Genomic DNA, 22,777 nt, shown 5'->3' on the forward strand with positions numbered 1-22,777 from the left:
GAGTTGGATTATCTAAATCAAAACCTAGAGGTTGAGACATATAAACATATTCAGAGATATGACCTTGCAAAAAGGCATTGTTTACATCCAGTTGTCGTAGAGACCAACCATGACTCACAGTAAGGCTAAGAATTAGACGGATTGTAGCAGGCTTCACCACAGGACTGAAAGTGTCATGATAGTCAATTCTTGGTCGCTAATGAAAGCTTTTCGCAACCAAGCATGCTTTGTGCCTATCAACAGAACCATCAGAGTGATGTTTAGTTCGAAAAATCCACATACATCCAACTATATTGTGAATAGAATCTGATGGAACAAGCTCCCATATCTCATTTCGAACAAGAGCATCATATTCTTCAGACATGGCCCGATGCCATTTTGGATCTTTGAGAGCTTGGGTCACAATGGTTGGTTCTACATCACAAGGGTGAGAGAGTTGTGTGGAGAGATTAAGTTTCTAGATTGGTTTTCGAATGTTGTTTTTGGCTCTAGTGGTCATTGAATGTGGGGGTGGTGGCTGTGAAGTGGTGTTAGGGACAGAGATAGATGTGTTTGGTTGAGTGTTAGGTGAAAGCATGGAGGTGATTGGTTGGATTTCATGTGAAGGCAAAGAGATGGTTGGGTGAATAGTAGACTCATGTGATATGTGGGGGGGTTGTGTTGATAGTAGGAAACGAAGCATCACATGAGAGTTGTCCTTGAGGTTGAACTGCAGATGGTGTGTTGAATGTCCCGGTGGAAGCCTGGTTGGTAGGAACTGTGATGATGGGAGGAATCCATGTAGAGATAGTGTCGGGTTGTGGACAGGCAGATGGCATGGATAAAGTAAGAAAGGGGAAGACAGACTCAACAAATTTGACATGACGAGAGACATACATTCTAGATGTGGGGGGATGATAGCACAGATAAGCACTTTGAGTAAAAGAATAGCCGAGAAAAATACAAGGCTTGGAACGAGACTCAAGTTTGTGAGATGAATAAGGACGTAACCATGGGTAGCACAAACAACCAAAAATCCTAAGTTTAGAATAGTTTGGGGGAGAGCCAAAAATGTTTTCATAGGGAAATGATAGATTTAGTGTAGGAGTGGGCATACGATTTATTAGGTAAACAACAGTGGCAAAAACATGAGTCCAAAACGTTAAAGGAAATGATGCATGAGAGAGGAGAATGAGACCTGTTTCGACAATGTGACAATGACGTCTTTCAGAGTACCCATTGTGTTCAGGAGTGTGTGGTGGAGTAGTAAGGTGAGTGATCCTATGGGTAGTAAGAAAAGTTCGAAGAGCCAAGTATTCACCACCATTATCGGAATAAAGTGTATGAATTTTCTTTTGAAAGTGTGTTTCCACAAGGGCTTTAAATCTAATAAACATGGTTTTAACTTTAGATTTCTGTTGAAGGGAATAAAACCAAATGTATTTAGTGAAGTGATCAACAAATATGACATAATATTTAAAACCGTTATGGGAGATAATAGGGGAAGTCCACACATTAGAGAAAATAATTTCAAGTGGTTGAGAGGAGACAACAGTAGATGTAGAGAAAGGTAATTTATGGCTTTTATTGCATTGATAAGCATTACACAAAAAAATCAGAGATGAGAGAGGAAGATAGGTCTAACTAATAATGCGAAACAATGTGTTTTAAAATGGGAAAAACAGGATGGCCTAATCTATGATGCCACTCAGAGGAAGAAGTTTTAACACTAGAAAAAGCTACTAATAGAGCTGTTGGGGAAGAGGAAACTGGCCATATATACACCCCATCCTTCGTGTGACCCTTCAAAAGGATTGCCCCCATGCGAAGTTCCAGTGTGAGTTATAGGAAGACTTGATCCATCGCCAATCATAATGTCATCGGAACCAGTGTAAGGTGTATGGAGAGATAGATTACTCAGGTCAGTAGTGACATGATGAGAAGCACCACTGTCCAGTAGCCATTACGAAGTAGTGGGAGTAGTGTTGGCTGCAAAATGAGCATGGTGTTAGAGTGTTGTTCACTGGTGCAACTGGAGTTGTATTGGGTTGATTTGGCACCAAGCGAAAAAAGGGACATCTCTTGGCAGTGTGCCCCTGTATTCCACATATCTGGCAATAGCCAAGATAGGGTCGAGAAGGAGGTCGTTGGCTGCGAGAAGAGTTTTGTCCAGCATTAGGAAACGCGGGGGAGCGATTGTTGGTATTAGGTGAGGGACACCAATCTGTTCTGTTGTTACCAGAGTGTGTTGATGGACACCAATTGTTGCTAGTATTACCAGAGTTGAAAGATGGACGCCAACTTGTAGTGTTACGATTTGCAGGATTTGCTGAGGCTGGAAAATGAGAGGGTTCAGATTTTGCACCTTGAGGAGACGCTTCAAAATTTAGAAGCTTTTCGTGGAGCTCATCGAACATGATCATGGTATCGCGGGCTTGAACTGCACATATAATCTCTTTATAGTCATCCCCAAGACCATCAAGAATTTTGTCTATGAGGTCATCTTCATTCATTGGTGCCCCAAGAATAGCAAGTTCATCAGCCCGACACTTTACCAATTGAAGAAACTCTGTAACAATTTGAGACCCCTTGGTTAGATTTTTAATTTGATTCTTTACTTGCTTGATGTGCCCTCGAGATGGCTTAGCATATGTGTTTGCCAGGATCAACCAAGCTTCTGCTGATGTTTTGGCTCTAGCAATGAACGGGATAATTGTGGGAGAAAGAGATCCAACTAAAGCATTAAGGATCAGTTGGTCTTGTCTAATCCAAGTGTTGTGAGCAGGATTTGGTACAGTGGTGTTGTTTTGAGTGATAGTGGAGGGTGGACAAGGTTTGGATCCATCTATATATCCTAAGAGGTCATAGCCGACAAAGAAAGTGTGGAATTGAAGTTTCCAGGATATGTAATTGGCTGTGGTGAGTTTGAGTGGGGCTTGGGCAGAAATATTGATGGATATGAGAGATGTGTTTGGTTCATTTGTATTTTGAATAACAGGTGGAGAGTTGGAATTATTGGTTGTTGTCATGGTACTGGTGGCTGGAGAAGAGAGCAGCAGCAATTAAATGCTCTGATACCATATAACAATGAGAGAAATAGAGGAACAAAGGAACAGAGGAAAGGGAATGTACTACACACGGCTTCTCATTCAAGTAGCAGATATAAATACAAGAGATTGTAACCGATTGGAAACTTATCCCTAAAGATAAGTGTTTGTAACATATTGGAAACTTATCCCTAAAGATAAGTGTAAGCTATAACTTAAAATACAAATTCAAAAATTAAACAACCTAAAGTAGTTACAACAATTTATAAGAAGGAATCGGGAGACATCTCTAATAGATCTGACCTTTTATTATTTCACTCTCTATTGAATTATATTTTCCCTGCTACAAATTTACCCCCGGTAGCATGTACATACTGCACATTGACAAGTCATTTATGATAGTAGTGCGTTCCAAATCATGGCGCCACTGCAAATATACTGAAAACTAAGTGCAGCCAATAAATTGTCCATTAAAGGGTCTGGAGTATTCTGAAGATCTACACTCTAAGCTTTGAATATTTTTTTTAAATAAACTCCAAACACAAGGTTGATGAGGAGATTAGGTTAGAATAGCAATACATCCCTACCGGTCTGTCAGGTCTAGCCATTATAAGATGTGGCCCATCAGGGGGCTGGAAGACATTCTCTCTCCAAGTGGATTCTGGAAATCCATGGAGCCTCTTAGTTTTGGTGGTGGAAGGGGACCCAATTAGTGAAAGGGTCCTTACATTTAAAGGCATTCCAAACATTTCAATATAAGAGATAATAGATTAATTAGAACTGGGTGAAGGAGACATTAAGCCCAGGGTGGAAAATGCTTATTCTAATTGTATTCGATTTGTAATTAAATTCACCCTTGGTATTAGCTGAAATTTCTCAAAAGCTGGAATACCCAGAGTTTGAGTCATTTAGGATAATATCAGGAAGATGAGACATCTGGAACATTAAATCAGGCAGCAAATAGAAAGGCTACATCACGCCATAGACCAAATTAAACTTCTCACAATATTAACTAAGACGAGTTGCAGAGGGGGACTCCACATTATTTACTTAGAACAACATAAGCCAACTTATTCGCAGAGGGAACAGCTAGTGTTTCTCTATGCCTGCATTGTCTTGTGAATATAGTCATCCAGCTCTATGAAGTTCTTGACAGCAAATTCTTTTATTACGTTTGGATCAGGAATCTCTGCACTTGCCTTCTCAAAGTCACAGGTCCATTTCACCAAGCTCCCATCTCCCTTTGGAGTGATAACCAGTGTGGCCTTGAAATTCTTGTAATACTTGAGGAGATCCCCACCAATAACACTGTAAGAAACCTTCTTGTCGGCTTCATCCACTATGTCGACCCTCTCTTCAGATTCCTTAACAAGTGGAGACCCTACAAAACAAATCACCAATTAGTTTCTTTCCTTGATTTTAAGATTAACCACAAACAAGTATGAAATTTGGTTTTCATTGGTACCCTTTCTCATCTTCATTCATAGTTTCTCTTTTTGGCTGAACTCTAATGTTATTACAATCCTTAGGGGTTTTCTATTCTATTCCACAAAGGGAGCACATCACCCCATGCCACGTCCCATGTGAAATTTTGTTCAATAAAAGTACATGAGGCAATGGGCCATTCTCACAAGCAAGAACAGACAGTAAGGGTATTGATTTGCACATTTAAAACCACTCCATTGGACACATTTTAGGACCCTTGAACCAGAGGTCTCGTCCAGGTTTGTTAATCACTAGTAATACCAACAAAAATTTGAAAAACTTTTACCTTCGCCATATGTTATGTGACGAACAGATCCTACAGACTTCCCATCTCCTTCCAGCACTTTAATGCACTTGTACTGGTCAGGGAAGGCCTTGGGGAAGATAGTGTTGGAGTCCCTGATGTTTTCCCAATACTTACCTGCATTGCACTTGACCTCCACATCTACTTCAAGCTTGGAAGCCATTGTGATGTGATGATTGCTAGAAAGGTTCAGTGAGAAAAAGGAAGAAAACTGTGTGAAGAGTTAGAATCACTTGATTGATATATGTGAGAACCCAACACAGATGTGTGTATATATAGTAGTAGTGTTGGCTGGGTTTGCAGATAGGTGCTTTAAATTCAATAGGGACTAGTTCAACTGCCATTCATATCACGCGTCCTACCGAGAGAAGCTAGTTGATGAAGTCAAGTCATACAGGAGCAGAGTAGAACAGAGATTAATGGTTGAATGTGATTGAAATGTGTTTTAGCAAATGACTTAGAAGTATGTAGGTGGGAGCATTATGAATGGGTATGTTGTGATCATAATTAAGATTACTAATCATAAGTGTTTGATCATGTTGTGAATGAATTGAGATTGCTATATGATGCGACAGTGACACAAAGGTTAGAGGGTGAATGAAGGTTCTTCCATGGGGCTATGGGCTACCCATCAAAACCTCAACTTTTTAATGTTCCCTCAATCCTGACAGTTTAAGGGTTGAACTTTCCGACCATGTGGTAAATTTGGCGGTGCACAACCACCGCCGCCCCTCCACCAGTCACGCACAACTGATATCTTGAGGCCAATCAATGCTTACTGATGTAAATCCGTCAAACACTATACCTCCCTCCGTCCAATAATTTCAACACCCTGCCAACAAATTGTAGGTGCTTTAATTTTATTGCAAAAATTCTAAATGCAAACCCATGATGGAGCGGTGACAAGTCCCCTCACAGTGACCACCACCTGTGTCTCCAGTCTACAATGCCCAGCTCCACTTTAAGATCAGTGGCATGGTAACCCTGCCAATCCTATCATAGCTCTATTGGTACCTATTCTAAAAAATGTTTTTAAAATAAAAATTAGGTACTTGACAAATTTGAAAAAATAAATAAATAAATAAAATAAAAAATCATCTAAGTTGTTTATTGTTTTGTAGAAAAATGTTTTGAAAGTGATTTTTTTTAAAAATACTTTAAAAAAAAACGTTTTTATTTAAAACAATTTAAAGAGAAACATTATCAAATAAACTCTTATAACTTGTTTAATAATAATTTTACAAAACGTTTCCATCATTTCTAATACTCAAAAATAACTTTTTTTAATAAAAAATTTTAAATACTAGAAAGATAAAAAGTGTTTATTATCAAACGGATTATTAATCAAATTTTTTTAACTATTTTGAACCAATACATAGAAACTTTCTGTGACAATAGCTTAATTAATTATGTTCTTTCTTTTAAGAAAAATAAATAAATAAAAGGAGAGGTGGGTTAAAAAGGGTATAGTAAGCCATATTTGCAAGGTCTATCCATAGGCCACATCATATTATGAAGGTTATGGGAGAGGCAAGGAATGGAGCATTTAATTTAGGGATAACCCAAAGGAGTAAGTAGGGAGTGGGCGGGCAGTTGCACTTTTATTAGGTCTGAGGCCCTCTTTTAATGAGTGCAGATGGTGCCGACAAAGTTGTTTGCAACTGCAAACCTTCAATTTTACCCTGACCCTCCCGTTAGCTTGGTGTCTAATGTTGTGTGATTTTCAGAGTTGAGTCATTGATTTCATCATCTGCTTTAAAAAGGAGACTATTGATATAAAACAAAAATTGCAAGTCTAGTATAGATGTGATTAATAGAAAGAAAGTATATGTGAGCACCACTAAGACATTGATGGTTAGGACAATTGAAGATGTTATGTGCAGCCTCTTGATTTCAGAGGTGGCAATGCATTTCTTTTTCTTTTTCTCAAGTGGGAGAATTGTTGGTTAGATAGAAAAACAGACTTTGCCAATTAAAGCCAAAGATCAGCACGGTGGGCTCTCTCTCTCTCTCTCTCTCTCTCTCAACCACCGAGACTGAAAATTTCAGTATGAGCCTTGATATCATAAGGTGAAGTGTTGTTGGAGCTTAATTGAGTGGCCAATCCTTCTATTTGGTCAAGGAACTCCCATGAAACAAAGTGTGTTTTGATATACATTTAAAAAAATTAAAATAATTAAAATTTCAGACACATTTAAATTAAAAGTACAACTTGTTGGCGCATTGAGAAAAGGATGATATCTTAAGCTAAAGCGTTGTCCAGTTGTGCTGAGTGGTGGACCATTTCCATTTGGTCAAAACTCAAAAGAGCTTTTGCAAAACAAAAGATGCTTGTATAATTAAGTTAGACAATTTGCCATGTGAAGGAAGAAGATCGGAATCAAAATAACTACCTCATTTTTCTCTTATGAAAATTTTTTAGGCTTGCATCATTTCTCCTTTGGCTAGGCCAGCAACACATGGTCCATATGAGACATGCCGTACGCCTTTATGAGATTTGTGTCATAAGCGACAGCCCAAAAAGCGGTCCACAGTTCCTGTTGCATCAATGTTGTGGTATTGTTGGTTGAGAGTGTTACTGTTACTAGATGTTGACACACCTGAGTACAAGTCTCTCATTCCCATTAGAATATTATATATCATTAAATAAAAAATATATATCCATGATTTTTAATTAGATATAATATTTTTAAATAGTACATCTATATATTATATTATATTATATTATATTATATTTATAAAATAATATAAAATATATATTATTTTTAATATTTGAAATAAAAATTCTCACATTTTTATATTTTCTATTTAAAAAAATTAAATTCATCTTCTATTTAACAACATTCATGATTAAAATATTTAAACTTCATAAATAAATAAAAAAAATTGGTTTGATAATCAAAACAAAAAAACACTTTTGATAATAAAAACTATTTTTTGTTTTTTATTCTTAAGAATATAAAATAAGATGTTTTCAAGAAACATTTTTTTAATTGTTTTTTTTTTATTTTCCCATGATGATTTTAAAAAATAATAATAATAATAATTATGCAAATATATAGAATAATTAAAAATGAAACAATGGATTTAAAATTATTTTTAAAACATATTTAAAAATATTAAAAACCAGGTTTAAAACATTTTATGTTATCAAACTGATTTTTGTTTTACAAAAACATCATAAAACAGTTTTCAAAAACTATTCTCAAAAATTTATTTTTTAAAATTGCTTTTGAAAACCATTACCGAACATGACCTTAGGTTATAGCTTTGGATTTTCATCCAATTCATATATAAAGATAGTGTGTTTTAGTACGGATTGTTACATGGGTTGAGAATCAAATATTTCAATACAGTATCACATGGATCCTGTTTACTAGGGTTGTTAATTGGGCCGATCTAGATGCCAAACCTGAGTGCCAGGACTGTTTTAACAGCCGTGGCTTGCCCAGCCCACAAAACTTGGCCCAAGAGCGCTTCATTACTTTGAGCCAGGCGCCATTAACAGCCCAAACCCTGTCCTGGTTGTCTTTGAATCCAGGTATTAAAATTTTAATAATTCTTTCATCCAAAAATTAAAAAAAATTAAAAAAAAAATTCTAAGACAACCCATTCTCTAGGCCAAAAATCAACATCATAATCCTCTCTGTAGGCCGCAAATCAACATCAATATGATAAAATTAGCAGCATTTCAATTCCAAATTTCCCATGATATTTTCTGTTTTCAATTTTTGACCCCTAAAATAAAATCATAAAGGGGATAGTCCAGCTTGTATGATCAACTTCTTGTCTTATCAGTTGATCTCAGATGTGAGGCGACACTTCATATTTAACTCATCTGGGAAATTGAAAAAGACATCACCCCCTAAAATTAGGGCATGGTGGATGAAGAGGCTAATCAATTTCTGGGTTTGTTATAGGATTTATGCGTACTCCTGCAATTGCCACAACATAACATAATTATAAGGGCAACAATATTTTCCGGTGTACCAAACACATACTTAGAAGTTGGTAAGAAACAACATACATACTGCATAATGAACCTGTTTGTTTTGAACTTCATCTCAATATTTCATTATTTTACATGGAAAACAATAATGAAAAACTCTTTTTAAGAGCCTACTTCTTTGGATTCCCCACATTATGAAGAATTATGAGAAAGCTACAAAAAGAATAAACATAGCACCCAAAAACTATTAAAAGACATGGGAAACAATGGTACTGAGAAGCACAATTATATTAATAGAAATAATAATGGGCATTTTTCATGATGTAAGAGAGAAGGGTGGAGAAAGAAATAATTAATAATTAAAGAAAAACATGATAACGGCCCCTCAACTTCCAACTTTCCACCCTTGGGAAAACCAGGTAAGAAAAAGGAAAAGGTTAAGAGTCCAATTTCCTTATCAAACACACCCCACTCCTGTACCTCTAATCCAAAGTTAAGCAAGCACTAGCCTATTTTTTCCCTTTCCTTTCTCTGCTTTTTCTTATTCTTCAAGTACAACTTTCTTCCTTCCCTCTCTCCTCTCTTGGAAATCCAGGTTGTTGGGGGATGGTGGTGTTGAGTACTCTCCAAATCTAGCTTCACTTGCGCTATACGTAGTCTTTAATCTTTATGGGGTTCTTATACCACACAATGCTTTGCAATTTCTTCTTCCTCCTTTTTTGTTAGGAGTTGGGTGATAATTGGGCTTGAATATTCTGATTTACCCACTCAAGTTTGTTGGGTCGAGTGTTTTTCTCTTTTCTTCTCTCCTTTTCCTTTATGGGGGTGTCAGGAAATTGATTATCTCAACCCCATTGTGTGCTTCCTGTGATAAAAACTGTCATTTCGATCCTTGAAAAGGAGAAGTAGCTAGAGTGATTGGGGAAGAGACACTATGCCTTTTGGGTTGGTCACAGCATGGAATAAGCGCAGGAGAAGCAAGTCTCAGGATCACTCTGACCCTTGTATGTTTTTCTTCTCATTCTCATTTTCTTTTGATGAGACGAACTGGGGAATGGTTTTCACTGTTTGAATTATGAACACTCATTTTCAGGGATGTATAAACCTGTGGAGTACTGGCAGCTGGATGATCAAAATCCATCTACAAAAAGACGGCATGCATCAACAGTTTTCACGCTCAAGGAAATGGAAGAGGCAACATGCTCTTTCAGTGATGAGAAATTGGTGGGTAAAGGAGGATTTGGCCGAGTTTACAGAGGTACTCTGCGGTCAGGAGAGGTATGTTTATGGAAATCATTGTAATCGTATACACTCCCTCAAATTGAATGGGGAAAACATAAGAAAGAATAGCTAACCTTAAGCAATTCAGTTTCAATACACATACTAACTGATTGGCTTCTCTCCGGAATCCCAAGGTTGTAGCAATCAAGAAAATGGAACTGCCTCCATTTAAAGAGGCTGAAGGAGAACGCGAGTTCAGGGTAGAAGTTGATATCTTGAGCAGACTCGACCACCCAAATCTGGTTTCCTTGATAGGCTATTGTGCTGATGGAAAGCAGCGGTTTCTAGTGTATGAATACATGCACAATGGGAACCTACAAGATCATTTAAATGGTTACATTTTTTTTCCCACTCAAGAACACTCTCATCTCAAATTTCTAGCTTTGAAACTTCTGACTGTGTTACTGGTTTCTAGGAATCGGGGACACGAAGATGGATTGGCCTTTGAGGCTCAAAGTGGCCCTGGGAGCAGCAAGGGGACTTGCTTATCTCCATTCAAGTTCCAATGTTGGGATTCCCATAGTTCATAGAGATTTCAAGTCCACCAACATTCTTTTAAATTCCAACTTTGACGCTAAGGTAATTAGCTTGAGGCTGTAACTCGAACTTTCGTTTCAGAGATGTTTATAGCTCAGACTCCACTGGCTGTTTTACGCAGATATCTGATTTTGGGCTTGCCAAGTTGATGCCGGAGGGCCAGGATATCTATGTGACTGCCAGAGTACTTGGCACTTTTGGCTATTTTGATCCTGAATACACATCGGTATGTTACCAGGTTTCATCAGACTCTATGTTTATATATTAATACAATCATCTGTATGTCATGAATAGAGCTATGCCTCCACAAATTCAAGTAAAGCATCTTGATGGTAGTTAGGTAAGTAAGATGGTGGCAAGACGGGTTTGGTAGATGGTGACAGTAGAAAGTCCGAATATGAATCTTGACCATGCTTAAAGATTTTCCTTATTCTTCTTTGTTAATATAATATTTTAGATTTTCCAACTCTTTATGTACCATAGTTGAACTCAGAAATGAATTATTCAACAAGTTCTCCAAAAAGAGCTTCTGTGTTGATACAGGCACTATTGGGCTGATTGAGAACTGTTAAGGGTTTACCGGTGAACACTATGGCACACAATATTTGTCAAAAGATTGAACCGTGCCCCCAATTCAATGCACTTAAACTCATAGAGCTTTGGATGTAGCTAAGTTTGGATTGATCCAAATCCAGTGTGGTTATTGTTTTCAAAAAGAATGTTAGCCCAGATATTTGCCAATATCTGCCTAACATCTGTTCAGTTTCTCCCGTCATTTTCTTCTTTTTTCTACTTTCTTGACCATACACTTTGCATGTCCACCGCATTCATGGTTTTATGATATAAAGTGATTCAGCAGGTAGGGGCAGCCTTTTTCTTCTTTAATTTATTTGAATGACAGTAAGGAATCTAAGTATTGGATGCATCTCCCTTGGTTACAGACAGGGAAACTCACTTTACAAAGTGATGTTTATGCATTTGGAGTTGTACTACTTGAGCTTTTGACTGGACGACGAGCTGTGGACTTGAACCAGGGACCCAATGATCAAAACCTTGTACTACAGGTGGGACCATTTCTTTACATCCCAACACATTCTGCTTCTCTACTCCTATGGATATAGATATTATAGTTCAAAAAAAAAAGGGGGGGACTCATAAATGGTATATGAATGCTTGCTAATGTTTCAGGTTAGGCATATATTGAATGATAGGAAGAAGTTGCGTAAGGTGATAGATCCAGAAATGGGTCGAAGTTCATACACAGTGGAGTCCATAGCAATATTTGCAAACCTGGCTTCTAGATGTGTCCGTACAGAGAGTAGTGAGAGACCCTCAATGGCAGAATGTGTAAAGGAACTCCAACTGATTTTCTATACGAATACAAAAGGCTTGGGCATGCTCTAAAAAAAAAAAAAACTAGATGCCATTAACACAAGGGAGAAACTGTTCCATACCAATAAAACAGATGCTTTATTTACTTTTTGGAACTTGGAAGCTTGTGGGGTGTCAATGAGCTTAACAGTGCAACAGTTATCCATTATAGTAAGTGATGCATACAGAGAGAAAGCTCTAAACTGATTTATGAGAAACCATAATCGAAATTCATGCAAGATCAGTAAGGAGGCAATTTCCTAAATGGAACTAAGTGAACTTGACCATGCATTGAGATGACTAATGAGAGATGGATGGAAAAGAAGAAGTTCCTTATGTTTGGGTTTCCTTCTAGTATCAAATTTTCTTGTGGAATATTTTTTCTTTGTTGCCTCTGTTTCCATTTGATATATTATTTTTCTAAAGATATTTATTGTTCAAATACATTACAAGGAACGAGTATTTTGGTCTTGAAGAAAGATGTACTCCTGAATAGAGTTTGCATTGGCTTGTTGTGGAGAAAACAAAACTGAAATTTCTTCAAACCCCAATGGTTCTATATAAAATCAATTTTGCAGATAACAAAATCCTTAAGAAAGAAGAACAATGCTAGTATAGGTTCAACAGATAAAAATGCACATTCCAACTCAAGGTTTTGCAGCCTCCTTTTGTCCCTAATTGAGAGATCCTGCATGACATAAATCAAAGAAATGATGGAATACAACAGTCTTCAGGACACTGGAACCAAAAGCTGCTGAACTATTATAGTATCTAGTTCTCATAATGTGTCCTAGCAATTGATCCAGCATAATAATGCAAGCTGCTAAATGGAGTAGACATAATTTGGCATTATATAACATTGTTCAATCATCCAATAATTTTATAGGAAATAACATGTAGAAGAATTAATCACTCCAAAATTCATACTCATACTCGTTGATGTTGAATTTATTCACTCTATAAGATGAAGGAAAAAAATGGGAGAAGAAAGTTCAAGTTGATACAGATACAAAATATGAATCCACATATAACAATACAGGAGGGAAGGAAGAAAACCTTGCATTGGAACTTCTGGTCACCGCTACCAATGGAAATATTCTTCTCTCTAGACCCTTGGTTTTTGAAGGCACTCCCAATTCCATTCATGATCTTGGCAAGACAAGCAATGCAACAACTCAAATGATAAATACAAAAACTCAAAGGACTAGCTTCACAGATTGAGAGCATAGGATAGGATAAGGGATAAGGTAATCAAGCATATCTTTGCAACCATTGAATAGAAGTTTTATTTCAGACTCTGCTCACTAAGAAAAACAGATGAATAAGTTAGGCCAAATGATGAACTTAGAAGTGGTTTCTCTGTACAATAGTATGACTAGGCAACGCTGGAGCAAGATGGACATGTCTAGTGGAACTCAACCACAAGAAAATGGATCTCTACCAAAGACATGATGAAACATAGGCAATGGAGCATGGACCATCAGATTTGAACACAGCCAAAAATCAACCTAGCTGGATGAACAATGTTGGTACCAGGAGAATCCGAGATAGCAATCAAATACACATCTTACAAGGGAGATGTTAGGAAAAGAGAAATCCGAATATCTTATCAAAAAGAAAGAAGCAGTGGAAAAAGAACAGTAATTCCTCCACATGTTTAGAGAGAGGAAAGAAAGGGAAAAGAGTGGGTTACTCGAGAAACTATGAGTTTATGTGGCAGAGTAGGAACATATAGCAGTTTCCACATGTCTACTCATGAAGTGCCTCATCAGGGCCAGACAAATAGGTTTCTGAAGGGTTGTCTAGGACTGGAAGTTTCTTGCACATCAAGTGCTTACGCCTCTGCAATGCCAACAGGATCAAGATGCTGTCTGTCTTAACAATCTTGTAACCTGCTTTTGTATACATGTTGAAGGGAGCTACATCAATCATTCTGCAGTGCAAGTATATGTCTCTCATCAAACTCATCTGAGAAATCAGCTCCTCACTTGCTTTTAAAAGATTCCAACCAATGCCCCTCCTGAAATAGTCCAAGACAAACACTTGAATTCAAAGTTTGTTCAATATGATGTACAGAACTGCTATGGGATTTGATACTGATACTATAGCACCAAGCAGTTGTCTGTATGATTACAAGTCATCAAGCAGTCAAGAGTACAAACAAATCAAAGATAAATAATAATAAAGGAGAAATAATGACTAATGTTATCAGTGGTACAACACTGCAATTTCCTTTTTATGCCACCAACAGCAAGTGAAAGATGAGTTTTGGTACATCACAAGTTTGAATGTAATGGTGGTGACATTGAAGAAATTTTACATAAAAAAATTGCATCATTTTCAGAATAAGTAAATTTAGGTTTTCAGAATGTTTTCTTACTCAATTAAAAATATCAAATCGACTAGAGACATTTTGTTTCCCTTGAGCAACCACCTATGAGTCCACATAGTTATTTATTGTCCCATCCCTCGAATCATTGGCGAAGCCAAAAATGTAGGGTAGGGGGCGCAAACATGGTTCAAAGTCGCAATATCAATCACCAACTCAGCAAGTCCCGAGGCACATTGGTCTCGACATCTCAAATCAGTATTGGATACACAAAAAATATAGTTTAAAAGCTCAAAACAATTTAAAAACATTATGAAAATTATTAAATAAATAAATATAAATAGACAAAGTGAAAATTTAATAAAATAAACTTCTATTATATATAAAATTACTCGAATTGTGATAAAAGCATACATTCAGAATGATTTATAATAATATTAAAAATCTAAATAAAAATTAATTTAATCACTTAATATTAAATGTCTTATTGAAGATCAAAATAATAAAAAGTGAATTTATTGTTTATAAAAAAAATTAAATTAAATATTTTGAATTTTAAAAAAATATTTTCAATCATTAAAAAAATACATCTAGGAATCATCGTTAAAAAAAATAAGCATCATTTTTCTTATCAAATATATTCTAAATAAAACAATTGTAAAAATGGAGAACATTTATTTGAATGAGCATATTTGAAAATAAATATATCTTTCCTATAAATCTATTCATTAATCTGAATTTTATATTAATATTTATTTCCTTTTTTTTTAACGTAAACCTAAATATTCATTATTAATTTATTAGAATCCTAATTCACATCAAATTTTCATTGTCCATTCAAATACAAATATTCACCACATATTCATTAACCACTTAAAAAACAAATACCCATGATTCAAAGCCCAAATTCTTAATTCTATCAAATACCCATAACCCATTCACCCAGAAAAAACACCCATTTCCCTTCGTTGCACAATACCCATTTCCCCTCTAAAATGATAGCTCCCTATTTCTCTGCACAATACCCATTTTTAAAGGCTCTAAATCGAAGACAAAATAGCTCTATGAAGATGCAAATACAAGGATGAAGATGCAAAGGGTCCAAACTCTCCATACTTTTTCACTTTTATGGGTTTCAATCTTCTCCTCTTATCAACCATTTCTGCTCCAACATTACCGTTTTTTCCATCATTCATCACCCAAAGAGCTTAGTTTGGACATAATCTTAGGGTTATCTCAAAGTTGCTATGTAATTCACCAAGCTTATTCACGAGTTAACCAAATATCAAACTCGGGTATTGGTTCGTACCAGTCATGGCCAAGGCAGATATGACTCAGCCAAGTCATAACGATATCAGCTGAGATTTTGAATCTTGGGGGCAAAACAAAAATAAATAAATAAATAAATAAATGAGGCAATGTGATATCAAGATGTAAATTTGGCTAAGTGGTTAAGTCTCTAACAGTTTAATGAGAATTTGGTTTTTAAGGGGGGGCGGACTTGTCCCCCTGGGCATATACGAGCTTCGTCAATGCCTCGGATCATGCAAGTCAAAATTTGTGAAAACTCATTTAAACTTCAGTTGGTATCACGAACACATTCCCACAATGTAGACTATAAGATCACTGACAGATATTAAAATGCATGAGATTGTCCTTTATGTCATACAAAGTTCATTTCCAAAGTTTTTTTGCCAAGCATCCAACATATATTTGTCAATGCTGATAATTTTTTGCACTAACACACGGACCTATGATCCTACATCATATGAGGATCATGATATGCAAGATTGGTGACACATGGAAGTCGCATCACTAGAAGCACACTGTTATTCTAGTGTTACCAACTATAAATGATGCAAGGATATAATTATCACCAAGTCACTTATTGCTTCTATTACAATGAACCACCCTCCTGCTATTTTGGTAGTATAAAAAAGACACTCACCATCTCTAACCCATCTGAAGATGAAAGGATTCAGAGATGAATAAAGTAAGGGTCACCTTACATGCTAAGATGGGTGATGAGAGGTCCTTTTCCTACCTTCATTGTGGGCTTCACTAGATTTCTCACTCCATCAAGATATCTCCAATAGTTGTCTCCACGTTCCTCTAATTGGGGTTCTCTAAGTGTAATATGATCACCTAGAGATACCTTCTATACTTCTATTAAAGATGCACGGTGGCTTAGTGCCCAAATGTTTCACTTGTACTCAAGTTGGAAGCAAGACTCATGGGTCTAGTTGGACTTGGTGCATCTCATTGATGGATTTGGCTTTCCTCACCATCAAGTATATGGGATGATTTAAGAACCTTGCTTTGACATTATAGCTAGAAGATTATCAGGCTAGCAAAGTATTTTTTTTTTTTTTAGCCAATTTTGGCCAAATTGAGAGGGAGAGAGGATCACCTAGTGAGACACTTTTGGTTGTTGCCACATGCTTCACCATTTAAAAGGTTAAAATTTTAGCTCTATAAAATTAGTTCTCTTCATTTTTGAACTCTATTAAGGATTACTATCATTCTCCAATCTTCTCTTACCCTCACTCTACTCTACTCTCCCTTCAAACTAAAACACCTCTCACAATTCACATGGCTAACCTCCTCTAACACTGATGTAGATAGTCAAGATACAAACAATCATGAGTTTGAATGATCAGAAGATCCAATAGTCTTAAAAGAGTAACCAAGAGAGGTAGAAAGCTTTTTGCCACATGACAATCAATGAACAACCAGGTTAAACCAAGTGAGACCAAACACATGTAATAGGATTCTCAATGTAGACTTTCTTAGTCTCAATAATTCGACTTAAATAAATTTGCAAAAGAGCGAACTTATTCCAGTGGGGGAAATGGGTAGATTGACATCTTTATTTGGAAGTAAGGGAGGTAGGTTCCCTACTTCTTGTCTTAGACTACCTTTGGGAGTATCTCATAAGTCTTATATAGTATGGGATGCTATAAAGGAGAGATTTAGGAGATTAGCCTCTTGGAAGAAGCAATACTTGTAAAAGGGAGGAAGATTAGTTCTTATAAGAGCACTCTCTTGAACGGGAGACACTCACACAAAATTAATAAGCCTAAAAAATTAGGTCATGGGAGACAGTCTCGCAAAAGATTATCCACCATGTATAGTCTCTACAAGTTCATCTCTATCTCATAACTTTTTTCCCCTCATGACCTAAAAAATTTATAGAGATATTTTTAATAACTTTCCTTATTCTATAAGGAAATCTAATGTTACAATGACATATGAATATAGAAAATATTCTATGTAATGTTCTTCACAAAAGGAATCTACACTAATTAGAAATTTGACACACTGTCCAACAATCTCCACCTTGAATCAAATTCCATTATGTCAATCTTCCATCTCTCCATGATACAAGCTTTTTGTATCACATCCCCACAAGAGAACAATCAACTCTACTTTGACTAAAATTCCTTTTGTCATCTTCTTGTATGCTTTATTCTCTTTGACTTTTCTAGAAATCTTCATCTTGGGCTCTGATACCAATTTGTCATGCCAATGGAAGCTTTTTAGTTCAAGAACACAAAGATAAAACAATTCACACAAAGGTACATATTAACGTGATTCGACCAATCATACCTACATCCATGAATAAGAAAGAATTATTCTACTATACCATAAATAATATTACAAAGAACAAAATCAAATACAACTATTGGGTTCTCGAAACATCTCATATTTCCCCATTTCTTGTATCTACACCTTGCACCACGAGCCCCTCGCTCCTTCGGGTGTCTCTCATTCTTCCTTACATCTCTATCCACCTCATATAATCTTTACAAGTCTATCTTTATCTCATAACTTTTTCCCCTCATGACCTATAAGATTTATAGAGATATTCCTAATATTTTTCCTTATTTTATAAGAAAATCTAATATTACAATGACATATGAACATAGGAAATACTTCATATAATATTCTTGACAAAAGGAATCTATACTAATTAAGAATTTGAGATACTCTCCAACATTATAGTGTAAGATCTTCAGTAAAGAGAGTGTAGAGTCAGTTGATCACAGCTTGATTCATTGTGATAGGACAAAAGAGTTGTGGATGTTTCTTTTAGCCATCCTTGGCCTAAAGTGGGTGTTTCCAGCTTTAGTTAAAAATCTCCTCCTCGAGTGGAAGTTTAAGGGGATGGATAAGAAGAGATGACCTTTTTGGTGCATGAATCCCCTACGTCTATTCTGGTGCATGGGGAAAAAGCAACAAAAGGGTAGAACTTTTAATGAAGAAGAACTTTTAATGAAGAAGAACTTTTAATGAAGGAGAACTTTCATATCAAGGTTAAAGGAGTGCTTCATTAAATCCCTTTTGGAATGGCTCCAAGCTTTGTTGGAAATGGGAAATTTCTCAACATTGGAACTCTGAGATAGCCTCAACTGTGGGTAGCTTAGGTTTTCTAAGATTGTTTTTTGTAGATACCTTTCAATATGTTTTATTGGTAGCTTTGTGTATACTACCTATATACAAAGTATGAATGCCTTTTTCTTGGTGCTCTCTATTACTCTCTGTTTGCTTATCAAAAAAACCTTAACTTGAATGATAAATACGTTAAGAGAAATAAATCTCAACGAACTATATCAAATCTCCCTTTGTATACCTCCCGTGTACTTGGAGTGCACCCTCTTTTTTTATTTGGCATCTTTAATATATTATTGGTTGCCTATCAAAAAAAAACATGATGAACGTGCAATGGCAAACTGAAAAGCACAGCAGGATGGCAATCCGAAGTTACATTCTGGTTACATTAGCTTTGCCATTAAACATACATAATTGACTAGTTTGGCACAATTCCCAGAATTGATTTTTAAGATAAATACTTGAACCTAGTAACTCTTTTGAAAAGTAATTTTTTTTATGAAGTAAGCTGGTAAAAATTATGCAACTATTAATTAGTTTACATAAATAAAATATAACATGATCTTCTATATTGATCATGTTATATTTACATAATTCAAGGGAGTTACTAGGTTCAAGTCCTTATCTTAGAAAGCAATTCTGTTACAGTAATTTGCTAATCATATATTAGTTTTACTTCAGGTGAATCTCTAGTTGGGTTGGTCCAGAGGAAAGCAGGTATGGCCAACTTGACCTTGGTTTATACAGTTTGATTGAAACCATGCTGCATAGTTTGACTTGCACCTCTAATGGGTCATTCAACTTAAATGAAGGTTGATGTCCAGGATACAGAAATTTGTATTTAAAGAACAATACTTGGATACAACATGATAGTCCTAAACAAGGCCCAAAAATTTTTAATTCACATCCCTGGCATATCTGATGATGTCATGATGTCAGCCCAATCTCAACAATAAGGCCAAAGGTAAGTGCTATCAGCATGCAATTAGAATGCAAGTGAGGATTCAAGTCAAACTTCATATGATCATATAGAGGACTAAAATACTACCTGCCTACAAGATTTTGATCATCTTGTTGTACAACAGTAGAATGGTTAATACAACATTGACAAACACTGGCATCAGAAGATGTTATCAGGATGAAAACAAGAATAGGATTGAGGATGCAACTCAAACCTCAGATGTTAAAACCTATAGATAAAAAATAAAAAATAAATAAATAAAACTAAAATACTATCTGCTTATCAGCTTAGGGTTTTGATCATTCTGTTGAACAGCAGCAGAACCACTAATACACCTTATGCAAAAACTAGCATCACCAAGAATCTAAGAGCAGCCAATCGACTGTCTACTTAGACCCCTATCAGCTAAAGGCAAAGCAAATGTAAATGCCATGATGCCAAGTACTTTGGTGGACATATTAACCTCAAATTCCTTCAAATGAATATGTTCCTATAATAACACCGTTAAACATGTCATGGGGCATTACATGCCTCAAGTGTTTCCCAAACTTATATACTATTGACAATATCTGGAAAAGAACAACCACATCTTGAATTTGTGCTGGTTAAATAATAAAATAAAATAAGAGTTAATTTCCTCTTTTAAGGTTTTGGCCAAATACACCTAATCTTCATTGGTTTGAAATTTCATCGAATACCGTTTCTATCCTTTTAATTTGTTATTTTCACTCATCTTCCCTCTCACCCAAAATTGGGAAGGTATTTGATGAAATTTCAAACCAATGGGATCAAGTATGTTTAGCCGAAGTCTGGGGAGGGGAGTCCAATTAACCCATAAAATAAAATAAAAGGCAGAAAACATGATCTGTAGAGCACAAGATCACTTGATATTCACATCTTGGCCAGTTATATTATAGAAGTAATGGCATAAACAACACAGATATAACAGATCAAATGAATGGAAATTTATCACAGCTCAGTGCAATTGATAGACGTAATATTTTTTTTTCTTCTATTGGTCAGTGTTCTCTAGCACAGTTGTCCATAATACTTTCTAAAAAGAGAAGGCGAAACCCAATTGAGTAATAGACTTCACCTCCTATTATGTTTCAATAATCTACAATCCCAAATAGTAATTTGACTCAAAAACAATAATCCATCCAGGGCGCGCCACAATTACAGTGCTGCAATATAGAATGATGGAAAGAGTACATAGAAAGCCCGTATGAGGAAATCAAAACATACCTTCGAAGCGGCTCCCTGACTGTCATATTACAAATATAAGGCGAATTCTTGGGAGGAGTGGGTGTGGGAGGAGAGGCATTAGCTCCTCGCTTGTTGAAAGAAACCTCCACAGTCCCAGCCAATTGTTCTTCTTCTTCCCCACCGTCCACACCTTTGTAAAACCCAACCAGCGTTGCTGTATGCGGCATTAAAGCTCTTTTCTCAATCAAATACTGCTTCACCAGGTACGCCAACAGCTTCACATACGCAATAGGCAATAACAAGGACACGGCAAACGATTCGGCAAGCAAATTAGCCGTAATATCAATCTCCTCTGCTCTCATCACCCGGACCCACATAGACCCAAATTCGAACTCATGCGAATACCTGAAATTTTCGAGAATTCGGAGCTTCTCAAGTTCTTCATTGCTCAGAAACCGACCTGTTCTTAGTGGGTCTTGGAAAAATGAAGAGGTTGAAGAAGGGGAATCGGAGGAGGAAAATAAAGGTAGTACGAGGCGGTAACAGCCGGATTTGTGTTGAAGGGGAAGAGGGTGTTTGGGCTTTGGTGGTAAGGTATTGAAATATGGTGCATGGCGGGGTTTGAAATGAGCGATATGGTGGTGGTGGTGGTGGGGGAGGGTGTCAAAGGTGGAGGAGAGAGAAACTGTTGCAGCCATAACAGGAGCTGTCTATTAGTCTGATCGCTGTGTGGATGAGGCGAATGAAATAGAAGTAGAACTGTCACTGTGAAGAAGAGTGGAAAAAAAATAACCAAAAATAAAATAAAATAATCACTTTGAGGGCTTTCCTCCAATTTTGGATTTTCTGGGAAAATACTAAAATCATCCATTTCGTATATCAAATAATAAAATATTTATTTTATATAAATTATTATTATTAACATTCGTAATTGATAAAATAAATTAACAAAATAAAATATTTCATTGACGAACATAAATTATAATATATATATTAAAAATCGATTACCATGGTGAATATATAAAAAGTTAGAATTTTATTAATATAATAATAAAATAAATTAGTTAAATATGGTGTAGTTTGATACAATTTTTTGTTTTCTAATTCCAAAAATATAAAATAATTGTAACTTTAATATATATAAAAATGAAAAATAATTGTAATTTTTGTATAAAATATAAGAATTTTAAGACTTATCTCAAAATTTAGGTTTGGCTTGGTCATGTTGATTTATACTTGTTTTAAACAATTATTTTTAAGTTAAAGAATAAAAAAGTGTCATAAAATGTGAGAATTTTTAGCATTATGGGAACTTATGGATGATTATCTGTAATAATGTTTATCTTTTTATAGCTCTCTACAAAAGAGAGGGACCCTTATGAAAATTTAATAATTTTTCTCTCTATACATTCTATTATCTCTTTCTTACTTTTCTTTTTCTCTCACTTTATTTTACAACATGTTATCAACACGAATAGTGTCTACAAAAGAAATAGAAAAATTTTCCTCTATTTAAAGAAATAAAAAGACGTTCTCCTCTTTAGAGAAATAGAAAGAGTGTTCTCTCTTCTTTTTCATAAAAAAATACATAGATCTTTCTCATACCTTGATACATCATGCAACATCCAATGTAGATGCATGCCTTGCAGATTGTGCCACAACACACACAATCCTTCATGATAAAAAATATTTTTCCAACATATTGTTGGTTAAGTCTAATGTTAACACAATATTAGGTCCTATAGACTTTATTCAAGGCTCTGGAAAAGCAATTATTATTTTACCTAGTGGAACTAAAATCCAAATTAATGATGCTCTTTATCATGCTAAATCCAAGTGAAATCTTCTTAGTTTCAAGGATATCTGTCGAAATGGATATCACATTGAAACTATGAATGATGGTAGTAATTGAGAAAATAAAGGCTATGCTTAAATG

The 22,777-nt window shown here is 35.8% G+C and overlaps 3 protein-coding genes across 5 annotated transcripts; 1 reads left to right on the plus strand and 2 right to left on the minus strand.

Moving 5' to 3' along the window:
- Window positions 1-3,831: 3,831 nt before the first annotated feature.
- On the minus strand, window positions 3,832-5,062 carry LOC117932942 (MLP-like protein 423). The gene is made up of 2 exons (XM_034854305.1): window positions 4,798-5,062; window positions 3,832-4,407 (listed from the first exon to the last, which is right to left on the minus strand). The coding sequence occupies exons 1-2, from the start codon at window positions 4,976-4,978 to the stop codon at window positions 4,127-4,129; spliced, it is 462 nt and encodes a 153-aa protein (XP_034710196.1). The 5' UTR covers window positions 4,979-5,062; the 3' UTR covers window positions 3,832-4,126.
- A 3,418-nt stretch (window positions 5,063-8,480) lies between these two features.
- LOC117924897 lies at window positions 8,481-21,582 on the minus strand. 3 transcript variants are annotated; one of them, XR_004652865.1, is made up of 3 exons: window positions 20,881-21,582; window positions 13,010-13,973; window positions 8,481-8,750 (listed from the first exon to the last, which is right to left on the minus strand). XR_004652865.1 is itself a non-coding variant. In XM_034843629.1 (2 exons), the coding sequence occupies exons 1-2, from the start codon at window positions 21,537-21,539 to the stop codon at window positions 13,703-13,705; spliced, it is 930 nt and encodes a 309-aa protein (XP_034699520.1). In that variant the 5' UTR covers window positions 21,540-21,582; the 3' UTR covers window positions 12,787-13,702. The 3 variants fall into 3 exon arrangements, 1 of the variants encoding a protein (XP_034699520.1); XR_004652864.1 differs by lacking the exon at window positions 8,481-8,750 and adding an exon at window positions 12,493-12,641; XM_034843629.1 differs by lacking the exon at window positions 8,481-8,750 and having other exon boundaries at window positions 12,787-13,973.
- Window positions 9,273-12,462, plus strand: LOC117924886 (probable serine/threonine-protein kinase PBL28). The gene is made up of 7 exons (XM_034843618.1): window positions 9,273-9,768; window positions 9,858-10,042; window positions 10,180-10,378; window positions 10,461-10,624; window positions 10,704-10,808; window positions 11,524-11,646; window positions 11,771-12,462. Exons 1-7 carry the CDS (start codon window positions 9,699-9,701, stop codon window positions 11,984-11,986), a joined length of 1,062 nt encoding a protein of 353 aa, XP_034699509.1. The 5' UTR covers window positions 9,273-9,698; the 3' UTR covers window positions 11,987-12,462.
- Window positions 21,583-22,777: the final 1,195 nt, after the last annotated feature.

This window comes from Vitis riparia, chromosome 1 (genome assembly GCF_004353265.1).
Source record: "Vitis riparia cultivar Riparia Gloire de Montpellier isolate 1030 chromosome 1, EGFV_Vit.rip_1.0, whole genome shotgun sequence".
Taxonomy (NCBI): domain Eukaryota; kingdom Viridiplantae; phylum Streptophyta; class Magnoliopsida; order Vitales; family Vitaceae; genus Vitis; species Vitis riparia.